Raw genomic sequence first — 12,500 nt, 5'->3', positions numbered from 1 at the left:
CTACCTTCCCCGGCCTCCCCTGGCACACAGAGACATGTGTGCTGTGTGTCCACTAGTGTGAGTGTGTCCTACCTGTATGAGGTGAGGTTGGTGTGGCCCAACAGCTGTCTGAGTCCGGAGACCCTCACCCCTGTGTCCTCCAGCCCCAGAGAGAACCCCCGCCTCTGGGTTCTACCGTTCTCCAGAAGGTTCCACAGCAAAACCACCCCGGGGGGGTCGAGCGGCACCCCTCGGAGGGACAGGACCTCCGGAAGGTTCTTCGCCAGGTGTCCGGCCAATCGGACGTCGCCCGTCTCGTACACGCAGTGACACGCCTCCAAAATCTGGGCGGGGCTTAGGTCGCCTTGGCTAACAAGACCGTCCAGGTGCGTCGTTGCCGAGGCCCGCTTGGCAACCACCGTGTCGACGACGACAGGGTCATCCACGTCGACGAGCTGCCGGAGCACCGCCTTTTTCTGAAACAGCAGGCCGATGGCGAACCGCTGGGCAAGGTCCACACCCTCCCCCTGCGTGCGTCTGCGCCCCCTGGTGGGCGAGGGGAGTATCTGAACCAGGAAGTTGCGGTCCGACACACACTTGGAGAGAGAGAGGTGAGCCCCACCCAGGAAGCTCTGCAGCAGGGGGTGGGCCCAGGACAGGACGTGGTCATCACTGATGTCATCAGCGTCTCTCCTCGTTGTGTTCCCCTCTCCCCCTCCCTCTCCCTCTCCCCCTCCCTCTCCCCTTCTCCCAACAGTCACGTCGCCCAGCCTTCCCTTCAGGGAGTGAGAGCGGAGGAGTCCGCTCCTCAACCCAAACCCCCGTAGTCTGGCCGAGATGGTTCGGTCCAGGGGGAGGAGGGAGGTGTGGCCTCTAAGCCCCTCCCACGCCAGAGAGCACAGCTGGGACAGGAGCACTTTCTCCTCTTTTCTCCCCCTCTCTTCCTCTTCTCTTGCCTCCTCTTCTCTCGCTGCCTCCTTCTCTTCCTCTTCTCTTGCCTCCTCTTCTCTCTCCCGCTCCTTCTCTTCTTCCTCGTCCTCCTTCTCTTCTGTGGTTTGGGTTCGAGAGGAGGAACGTGTGTAGTGGATGCGTGGTTGGTTGTCGGTCTTTGCATGGGTGGTTTTGGTTTTGGCTTTGGTTCTGGTTCGAGTCCGCTTCTTCTGCGAATGCGTGTCGGACCGAGAGCGAGTGTGTGTGTGTGTGTGTAACTGCCTCCGTGTCGTCTGTGTGTGTTTGAGGGCGTCTAGTTTCAGCCGGAGCACTCTGTGGCACAGCCCGGTCAGGGTGGACGGCAGCGACCGACCGTCCGACTGTCCCAGGACCTGGCACACGCACCGACACAGGCCCGGGTTCCAGCAGAGGCTGCGGAGGTAGCTGTGGTTCTGTAGGCGAGCCCAGGCCCCGGCCCGCGACTCGGACGACTCGGGGAAGCACCGAGACACGTACGTCTCCATGTCCGCGGGGGAGAAGCCGCGGAGCTCCAGGAGGCTGTCGGCCTTCCTCAGTAGCTGGCCGACCACGTCCCGGAATCGGCCGCAGACCAGCAGCGTGCAGCCTGGCAGCAGCCTCCTCTGGAGCAGCCCGGCGAACAGCTGCCTCACGCTGTAACCCCGCGCCCTGCTGTTCATCACCAGCGACTGCGTCAGACCCTCGTAGTCGCGGGAGTCGTCGAAGCCGTCGAAGACCACCAGCGCGCGCTCCGGGGCGAGGAGGACCTGGTTGAAGACGGCCTCGGAGTCGGGGTGGGGGCAAGAGGGGGCGGAGGAGGAGAGGCGGAGGAGGAGGGTCTGAAGGCCGTATGTGGTCTCCGTCAGGGTCAGAGCCCTGCTGTCCAATAGGAACACGTGGTCGAACTGAGGGAGGGAGCCGTCGGCCCAATCCAGACACAGCTTCTTGACGAGCGTACTCTTGCCCATGCCGGCGTTGCCTAGCAACACGACGGAACGTCTGGGCTTCGTTCCCGGGGCGTTCTGGAACATCTAATGATGGGGGTTCAAGTGTGAAGGGAGGTTCAATGCACGGTGAAGCCACAATCTGTCATTTCATTTTTTGTGGGGGAAAAGTATAAATTGGCATTAAGTCTGAAGTCTAAGAGGAAAATATTCCACTTTTAAATAAAGTTTGATTCGAATTTCCAAGAACAGCGGATTCTGACCTGACTCCCCCTCAGCGAGTCTCGTGTCCGTTCCGTGTCTCCCATGGCGACCAGCTCCTTTTCCAGACATTTGTTGGAATTTCGGCCCGTGCGAATCAGGATCTGCCTCTGCACCAATCGCGCGTCCACGTAATGAGTGGCCAGGCTAAGGCCCGCCTCCATTTCCTGTTGAGGACAGAGAGGGCATGACTGACCAATAAGACATGACTTGACACGATTGGTTGCACAGATGACAATGGGCAGAGCTTTTCCAGACGCTTTTTTCTTTTCACCAAATAAAAGTGTCCCTCCATCATGTCTCTCTTACCTGGCAGGTGTACCTCATGTGAGCCTTGGCTCGTTGTATGTAGTCCTCCACACACTCTGTAAGAACGAACACACACACACACACACACACACACACACAGACCCGAGACGAACAAACAAACCAGGTCACACAGTGATAAGATAGTAGATAAGATAAACTTCACAATGATGTTGTTAAAATGCCATGTGTTGATGATGAAGATGGTATGTCATGTGCTGATGCTGTAACGCTGAGGGCACAATAAAGTTGTATCGAATTGAATAGTGTGATGTCATCATAGTGTGTGGCTGTGCAGCAGCTTACGTGGCAGGCTGGCAGCAGGAGAGGACGGTGTCGGACAGACAGGAAAGGCTTGACAAGGAGACGCCTCTGAAACACAAGACGGACACTGTGATGATATGACTGTGTTGTAGGACCGGGGGGAGACAGTCTAACTCACCTGTATTGGGAGACAGGGGGAGACAGAAGAAGGAGACACTGGGGAGGCAGTCTAACTCACCTGTATTGGGAGACAGGGGGAGACAGAGGAAGGAGACAGGGGGAGACAGGGGAAGGAGACAGGGGGGAGATAGAGGAATGACACAGGGGGAGAGGGGGGAGTCAGAGGAGGGAGACAGGGAGGAGACAGAGAAGGGAGACAGGGAGGAGACAGAGAAGGGGGAAAGGGAGGAGACAGAGGAGGGAGACAGGGAGGAGACAGAGGAGGGAGACAGGGAGGAGACAGAGGAGGGAGACAGGGAGGAGACAGAGGAGGGAAACAGGGAGGAGACAGAGGAGGGAGACAGGGAGGAGACAGAGGAGGGAGACAGGGAGGAGACAGAGGAGGGAGACAGGGAGGAGACAGAGGAGGGAAACAGGGGGGAGACAGAGGAGGGAAACAGGGGGGAGACAGAGGAGGGAGACAGGGAGGAGACAGAGGAGGGAGACAGGGAGGAGACAGAGGAGGGAGACAGGGAGGAGACAGAGGGGGGAGACAGGGGGGAGACAGAGGAGGGAGACAGTCTAACTCACCTGTATTGGGCGACAGGGGGGAGACAGGAGACAGGGGGGAGACAGAGGAGGGAGACAGAGCTCTGCTGGTGCAGTCTGACATGGAGCCTGGAGGAGAGGAGGAGGGGAGGTCTGGAGCTACGGCACCACCAACTACACAGGAGAAAGAAGACTGCATGAGTAACACACACACACACACACACACACACACACACACACACACACACACACCCACACACACACACACACACACACACACACAGACACAGACACAGACACAGACACAGACACAGACACAGACACAGACACAGACACACACACACAGACACACACACAGACACACACACAGACACACACACAGACACACACACACACACACACACACACACACACACACACACACACAAACCTGGGGAGCTCGGAGGTATAACTGGCTGTTGGGGGTGCAGTGAGGAAGCCGGCACTGTAAGATGATAATCAGTTAGCTTAGACAGTCACAAACACGTGGTTATGGCAGTCTATTGCCTTACACACACACACACACACACACACACACACACACACACACACACTCACACACACACACACTCACCCAGTATGTAGGTGGGTGTCCCAGTGGCGTTGGGGAGAGAGAATAACTGAAGCTGAAGAGGGAGGAGGGGATGGGTGGAGGGATGGAAGGAGGGATGGGTAAAGGGATGGAAGGAGGGATGGAAGGAGGGACTGAGCTGGACAACTCCGGGAGGAGGAGAGGAGGGGAGCATCACGGCCCCAGCGGGTAGCGGGTCCGACCTGACGGTACCTACAGGGAACCAATCAGCTGCTTAGAACATTCTGTCACATGACACTCGACAGATAAGAGAGAATACACAAGAGGATACGCTACATTGTTATCCAGCCATTAACATAACAAAACACCCTGTATCTTGTGGACGAAGAGGAAGGATGAAAGTTCTTGTTTTTGGCTTCTCAATACACCCGTGTCTGTTTATGTCTGAAAGACTGCTTCCTGTTCGTCGACCCACAATGCATGCTTATGAGGAACTGAGAACTAGATCTGTACAACTCTCTCTCTCTCTCTCTGTGTGTCCTTGGGTAACCCCGCCCCCTTCTCCCTAACGCATCACGGAGGTCTGAGAGGACAGGGTTTGAACGAGGGACGTCGCGTATCGGACGCCACAGACGTAAACCCTTATACCAAGAGGACATCCTCGTGGCTGGTCCAAGGCCTCGTCGCAGCAGACAGGGCTACCTCACCGCGAGAGACCTGATTCCAGATCAGTCTCTGCTCAGGTCATTTCCAGTGGAGGCTGGTCGGAAGTATAAATCGGAGGACGGGCTCATTGTAACACGGAATGGAATGGAATGAGGAACGGTATCCCACGGCTGTCAGAACTGCAGAGTCACTACCCATCTCCCGTCGGAGACTGAAGATCCATCTCCTCAGGCTACACCTTCACTGCTCCTCCTGAGACATCTACTACCCCCCAGCACTGTGTCTCCTGAGACACCCGCTTTTCCCCTTTACTGTGTCCCCTATGACTTCTGCTGCCCCCCTTGTACTGTTTCTCTGTCTCTCCAGTGTCTATACATAGTTACACCCAAAAAAAAAGAACAAAATAAAAGTCACGGAGACTGCCAATGGCCCCAGGCCTGAGCTAGATTACTCTTCCTGCCACGACTGGTGGATTGATGATTCACTTGCTTAGTCAAATGTATTGATTGTAAGTCGCTTTGGAATAAGGCGTCTGCTAAATGCCAAAAATGTAAATGTAAATGTATCAAACACGCTTCGTACCTCTGAGGGATGGTGATCCCTGGCCCCCTCTCTTTCTGGCCCCCCCCCTCCTTCCGGTTCCTTCTCCATCAACAGTACCATCTGAAAACAGGGCAACAGGATGCTCACCCACTCACATCCAACAACAACCATTACAACTGGATGGAAGGGCTCTACTATACTTCTGTGGCTCTCTCTACCTCTCCTCTAGAGTGAATGCACTGTATGTCAGTCCATACACTATAGGCTAGTGTATATTCAGGGCTCTCAAGTCTCATGCATTGGGCGTGAGACAAGGTGTGGCGTGTGAGCGTGTGAACGGGTTGAAATGCGTGTGTCTCACGCCCAATGCGTGAGACTTGAGAGCCCTGGTATATTGCATTGGGCAGTTGGGCAGTTGAATCACCTTCTCCTCTTTTGGGCCGTTTTAGTTTTGGGTCTCTGGTCAGCTGACTGGCAAACGACCCTTGACCTAGATTGTAGAGGAGAGCAACAAACAGCTGCTTCAAACCATAAAACAAACCATAACAAACCATAACAAACCATATTCACCTCTCTAAATCCATCATGGATTTCCTTCAAACATCCTAACAGGCAGGTGTTTAGCGTAGCAGGGTTATAGACATAGTTTGGGCAGCTCTATCCTGGAGGCACTCATGTAGTTTTCATGTCTTTGATGCCAGGAGGACAGAAGTAGCCCATAGCCATTACGGCTCTTAGCCTGCTAGCCTAGCACCTAGCCCCCAGGTCCTGTCCTCCCCTGAACTGGATAGGTGACAGCAATGTGGCCGCAGCCTCAATAACAAAATGTTTTATGTGAGGTTGAGGATTGTTTATTGATTGTTCATGTCTGGAATGGAGCTCAGCCATAGAGTACATAAGTAAGTATTGGGGTTGTTGTTGGTTCATTACCGTTCTTCCTTTTCCTTTTCCTCTGGATCTGTTGTTTTTGCCCCAGGTATGGCTCATCTGGCTCAGGCAGGGCCGTCGTCGTCGTCGTGGCAACCACACCTACGAACAGGAAATAGGAAGTGAGATTCAGCCAGGCAGCACGAAGACACACCCACTTTTTTTTTTATTATTAGATTTTTGGCATTTAGCAGACGCTTTTATTCAAAGCGACTTACAACATGTACATTCGTGTTATGTAAGTGAATCATCTATAATCATCATAATAACACCAAATATCTTCGGTAAAACTTGCTGTGACATGGCATGCATGATGTCATATCTGAGTATGAGTCAACCTTTAAAAAAAACACTAGTGACCTTTTTCAAAGAACTGAGTACTGGGTGGTGAGAAGCCCCAATAAACACGGTAAATTGATGTCCTTTGACCTGCTTATTTTTGCTTCTGTGGTTTTTCACAGCCCTATTTTTAGTGGTTTTCAAGTGGTTTTGATCATCAGACCCACTGTCACTTATTATTATTATTATTATTATTATTATACAGTAAACTTGCAAACAAACAGATATCAAAGAAACACTGTCTTATGTGCAGTGAAACATTGTCCAATCTATGCAGAATGTTTCTTGGTCCGTTTCTAAGGTCCATTGGAGAAGGTGCTTACTTTCATTCGGTAGGTCCACATTTAGAAGGTCAAGGAGGGAATCTGAAGTGAGAAGGGAGAGGAGGAGGCTGGGAGTCAATACAGTAGTGGATTTATTAGAACCAATAACAGCAAACTCAGTCTGGCAGCGACACTGGGAGTGGTGTGTGTGTGTGTGTGTGTCTGTGTGTGTGTGTGTGTGTGTGTGTGTGTGTGTGTGAGTGTGTGTGTGTGTGTGTGTGTGTGCGAGGGAGGGAGATAAGGAATGAAAGAGCGAATGTGAGGAAGAGAGGGAGGGAAGGAGAGAGGGAGGAGTGGAGGGAGGGTGGGAGAGAAGGAGAGATAGGCATGGGAGGAGTGTGTGTGTGTGTGTGTGTGTGTGTGTGTGTGTGTGTGTGTGTGTCTGTGTGCGAGGGTACGGTCATGTGTGTGTGTGTGTGTGTGAATATGTGAATATATGAATGTGTGTGCGTACGTGCATGTGCGCATGGTTGTGTGCGTGTGTGTGTGTGTGAGTGTGTGTGTGTCACTTACAATTGGTATAGCGCCCCAATGCAATAGCCATCAGATCGTCAGCCTCCAACTCTGAGAATAAGGAAACAGTGCACAATAAATCAACGGAAAGTCAATAAGTCACTTCATCCAAGTCCAAGATAAGTCTCAAGTCCATGTTAATGGGACTTAAGTGAGAGTCAAGTCAGTCCCCAACTGCTCATGACTTTGATGTGACTCTGGCACACAGACAGGTACATTAGGAAATAAAACAGAGTGACATATTTTCAGCATTGTTCTCAGCAACCAGGAAATGGTGGAAGGAGAATGCGGGGAGATTTGGTGTAACCTTTAACCTTTTAAACCTTTTTTTTCTGTTATCTATTGCCAGGGAGAGAGAGGGAGGGAGAGAGGGAGAGAGAGGGAGGGAGAGAGGGAGTGAGAATTGTGACAGGTCAAGTGGACTCTGGCAAATGGTATATTTAGACCTGGATCCTGCCTATCCTACCTACATAAATATCATTGATCAAAACGGTTTCATGTTCTTTACCTAGCAAGTCTCCATAATAGGGAGGGGGGGAGGGAGGTGGGGAGGGGGGGGCGGGGGGCAGGTCCACATCTATGTCCTGCATCATGGAACCTGAGGAAGAACAACACATGAATAGAGTTGGTTATGAACACAAATTGAACACACACATGGCCACATGGCCGGATGACACTAGCGTCAAGTTCACCGCAAATGACTGTTGATTACAGCTGATAGGTCAGTTCATTTAATTTCAGCCGAGGTGGCTGCAGGGGTGAGGTGAGGTAAGGGTTGAGGGGTGAGGTGAGGTGGCTGCAGGGGTGAGGTGAGGGGAGGGGTGAGGTGAGGTGAGGGGTGAGGTGAGGTGAGGGGTGAGGTGAGGGGTGAGGTGAGGTGAGGGGTGAGGTGGCTGCAGGGGTGAGGTGAGGGGTTAGGTGAGGTGAGGGTTGAGGTGAGGGGTGAGGTGGCTGCAGGGGTGAGGTGAGGGGTTAGGTGAGGGGTGAGGTGGCTGCAGGGGTGAGGTGAGGGGTGAGGTGAGGTGGCTGCAGGGGTGAGGTGAGGTGAGGGGTGAGGTGAGGTGAGGGGTGAGGTGGCTGCAGGGGTGAGGTGAGGGGTGAGGTGAGGTGGCTGCAGGGGTGAGGTGAGGTGAGGGGTGAGGTGAGGTGAGGGGTGAGGTGGCTGCAGGGGTGAGGTGAGGGGTGAGGTGAGGGGTGAGGTGAGGTGAGGTGAGGGGTGAGGTGGCTGCAGGGGTGAGGTGGCTGCTGTGGTGTCAGCTACTGTACTCCACCAACTGGGGATTCGTCTGGGACTGGGACTTTTCAGCGGTTTATTTAGTTTTTGACTGTCAACATCAACGCGTTTACGCTCGCCATTAATCTGGAAACCCACAAATTAAAATTACCATTTCTAATGATTTGCTCAGCCTCTTGGGCCCCTGCTGACCTATAACCCATAGTATCAGCCTTGGTAAGCCATGTCAGCAAGATATAATACCCTCTTAAGAGAGGCTGGTGGCAGAACATGGAGGAAGGCTCATTGTAATGCATGGAACAGAATCAATAAATGTAAGTATTTATTCCATCTTGCATCGTTCCATCATGTCCCTGCCTAGACCACCTGTCTAGGCTCCTCTCTGCAATGTGAACGTAATTTATATCTGAATCAGAATTCTTTTCACTGCCAATTATATTCGCACATACAGGAAATAGACTTGGTGTGGTTGGTGCATAGGACATAAAGATACAAACAACAATATAATAATAAAAAATAACAAAAAATAACAATAACAATGTAATAAACAACACTATATAAGCGAAATAGTTTAAAAAGACAATGACAGAATACCTTGTCCTTCCGTATGACAGTATACCTTGTCCTTCCCTATGCCAGGCAACAAGTTGCTTCACAGACGCACCCCCCTAGACAGTACAGTACTAATAATAACTAAAGTTGGTTACAGTTTTCACGCACACCTGCTAACATGAGGGGGGTTAGAGAGCTTGGGAACCACGTGCGACAACACCTGCCCAACTAGCTACTGTATGGCCAACGGTTAATAGACTTCAGTTGGCCCTATCCATTAACGTCAATAATGGCAATACAACTGAAGGGAAAATAGCCCTACAAAAACGGCCATGAATCAACTTCAAATGTAATATTATTTTAAGACTACGTTTCTCATGTCAACTGGCCCACTTTTTGTTGTTCTACAACAAACGGAGGAGAGTAATAATACCGTAATAACCAGCAAATCCTTGCCACAATCAAACATAATAATAATACATAGGTAACTGTTTTTATTTTATTTTTATTTTAAATATATAAACAGTGTCTAACCAAACATGATGTACAGGCTAACAATGAGATGGAATTCCCCCCAAACCCCAATCATATCTCACCACTACGAATTCACTCTGATGACGAACTGCATTTAATAAATGTAATAAAGAAATACAATTCCCAAAAGCTAATAAATCAGATGTTTTTTCTTAAAACAAAAACAAAACAACAACAACAACAAAAACAAAACACGTATGAGGGTGCGCAGGTGAGAATAATCTGACCAAGAGGACCAGCAGAATAAACCCGGGATATTCACCTGTTTCATGGGCATGGAGGGTCTCCATCTCTCGGGGTAGAACCAGATTCATCTTATAGTTTATGCATTCAAATCGCGCTCTGGCGTCGGAGCCGTCGTCAAACAACCGCACTTCATGCTCTTGTGAGCGGGCTTGTTTGAGGCGCGATCTGCATCCCATCCCTACTGTACTTTTGCTTTCGGTTAATATAGACACTTGCTTGCTAGAGTGTGTGAGTGTGTGTGTGTGTGTGTGTGTGTGTGTGTGTGTGTGTGTGTGTGTGCGCGCGCGTGCGTGCGTGCGTGCGTGTGAATGCCGTTGTGGGTGAATTTAGGATCACCATAATACACTCCCTGTGTCTTTCAATGGCTGTCTTTGCACATGAAAATATCACCTGGTCAGCAGGGAACCATTCACCTATATCTGTCCTATATCCTCTCTGAACCAGTCCCCCAGACCTGGGTTCACATAGTATTTGAAAATCATTTCAATTACGTGTGCTTGATTGAGTTTGCCTGGTGCAATGGAAACAAAATGAACTACGGTAGTTCCATCATTTGCATACTCTGCCCATCTGACACTCTAGACAGACTCAAGCCAGTACTAAAGCATTTGAAATTATTTCAAATACTAGCGACACAATGAAGACGCAGGTGTAAAAAAACAGCATGACTTCAGTCTTTCTGTCTTTGTCTCTCTACAAGGAAACAATGGGAGTTTCAGACAGATTGGAAAGTACCTGCCATACCTGCCTTTTGGCTACCCAATGGCCACACCTACACACACACACACACACACACACACGGCTAAAGTATTTGTATGGCAGCTCTTTGGCAATACCAGTTTGGTCACTATTTACAGTACGCATGGTTTACAGAGGTCATGGTTGTGGCACCCAAGGCGCTGCTCTGTAAGATTGGTGACTTCATTCCTCGAGGTTGACGGCTGCTCCATCTCCCCATCTCCCGAAGTCCGCAACCTGGGTGTCATCTTTGACTCCACCCTCTCCTTCCGTCACCAAATCTGCCTTCTTCCACCTAAGGAACATTGCCAGACTCCGACCGTCGCTCTCTGAGTCTGTTGCTGAAACCCTGGTCCATGTGTTCGACACCTCCAGTCTGGACTATTGCAATGTTGTCCTGTTTGGGGTACCCAACAAAACCATGGACAGGCTCCCTCCCGTATGTCCAAAACACTGTTGCCAGGGTTCTCACGCACACAAAGCCGTGGCAGCACATCACCCCCATCCTCATCCACCTCCACTGGCTTCCGGTCAAGTCCCGCATCTCATACAAAATCCTCCTCATACCAAAAACTCTCTCCCTGCGGTGATCCGCAACATCCCCACCCTGGACGCCTTTCAAACAGCCCTCGAGTCCCACCTGTTCAGTCTGACTGTTGTTGTTTTCTTTCCTGTATCTTTAAATTCAAGTTATTATTATTATTACTATTATTATTATGGTTGGCAACCTACATTTCAATAAACACACACACACACACACACACACACGGCCAAACATCTCCCCTTTGTCCTGTTATTGCCCCTCCCTTTGATTTCCCACAAACTCAAAAAAAACATCAACATTGCCAGGCCTCCCTCTGAAGGAGATAGACACACCAGCAGAAACGGAGACACTATGTAGCCGTTCGTGGACCCAGATTAAGTTCCTGGACCCAGATTAATTTCGCGGACACAGATTAGGTTCATCGACACAGATTAAGACCAGTCCTGGTCTACAGTGCACACGCACAGACATTGTTTATTGAATATGGTCTTCAGTCCAGGACTAGGCCTAATCTGTGTCCATGAACTTAATCTGTGTCCCAGACACAAACCCTAAAGCACGCATACTGTAGGACACTATTATGGCCACGCATGGTGGCTATAAATACCCTTCTATTTGGCCTTGAAACTAAACTGAAACATGAAAACCCACTGAATGAATTAATAATTCATGAATTAATAGTGTTTATATTCTTATTGATGAAACATGGTCCAGGGTACTTTTGATCCTGTGTGCATGCACTATTACCGGACTTTCCTCTGGGGTTTTGCCAGTGCTATATTCAGTTATCCCCCACACAGCCTAACAGCTTCCCCCTCTTTGTTTTGAGGGGTATTCCAGTAATTTGTTGGAGGGCGTGTAAACAGGGCGTGTTCAGCTCAATTGGCTGTGCCAGCTCTAGTTTCAGCCCCTTTGGAGGAAATGAATCATTATTTCCACGAATTGCTAACACTCTAACAGAATCCCCCTAGCTTCCTCCCCCCACCCAAACACACACACACACACACACACACACACACACACACACACACACACACATAGAGGGTAACGAGACACACACACATTGAGCTTTTGTGGCTGCAGCGCATCTAACAGAATCCCCTCAACTTCCTCCCCCAGCCAAACACACACACACACACACACACACACACACACACACACACACACACACACACACATTTGAATACTTTATTTGGTTCCACAAATTATATTACACAAACAGGGAATCAAATATTTCGGGGCTAAGCAGCACTGAACACTCAAGGGTACACATAACACCTCCTTCTCCACACGGCCAAGCTGCCAATAATAGCTGAGACAGAGCAAAATTTGGCAACCTGTTTGGCCTTTCTTTTAGTAC

The 12,500-nt window shown here is 50.3% G+C and overlaps 1 protein-coding gene across 1 annotated transcript in view; it reads right to left on the bottom strand.

Annotated features, from left to right (window-relative positions):
• Nucleotides 1-12,500, bottom strand: part of ciita (class II, major histocompatibility complex, transactivator) — a gene marked incomplete at both ends in the record, with an annotated part of 19,822 nt that overhangs the window by 4,340 nt on the left and 2,982 nt on the right. The window contains 7 exons of the mRNA XM_080523482.1: nucleotides 73-611; nucleotides 1,221-1,958; nucleotides 2,135-2,299; nucleotides 2,442-2,497; nucleotides 2,881-2,940; nucleotides 6,121-6,219; nucleotides 7,801-7,890. Of these exons, the coding sequence (XP_080379608.1) occupies nucleotides 73-611; nucleotides 1,221-1,958; nucleotides 2,135-2,299; nucleotides 2,442-2,497; nucleotides 2,881-2,940; nucleotides 6,121-6,219; nucleotides 7,801-7,890 (1,747 nt within the window). The remainder of the gene's footprint in view (nucleotides 1-72; nucleotides 612-1,220; nucleotides 1,959-2,134; nucleotides 2,300-2,441; nucleotides 2,498-2,880; nucleotides 2,941-6,120; nucleotides 6,220-7,800; nucleotides 7,891-12,500) is intronic.

The sequence above is a fragment of the Nansenia antarctica genome, assembly GCF_963989245.1.
Source record: "Nansenia antarctica genome assembly, chromosome: 2".
NCBI classification, from domain to species: domain Eukaryota; kingdom Metazoa; phylum Chordata; class Actinopteri; order Argentiniformes; family Microstomatidae; genus Nansenia; species Nansenia antarctica.
Note: the sequence above shows the minus strand (reverse complement) of the source record. Positions and strands in the feature narration are given on the sequence as shown.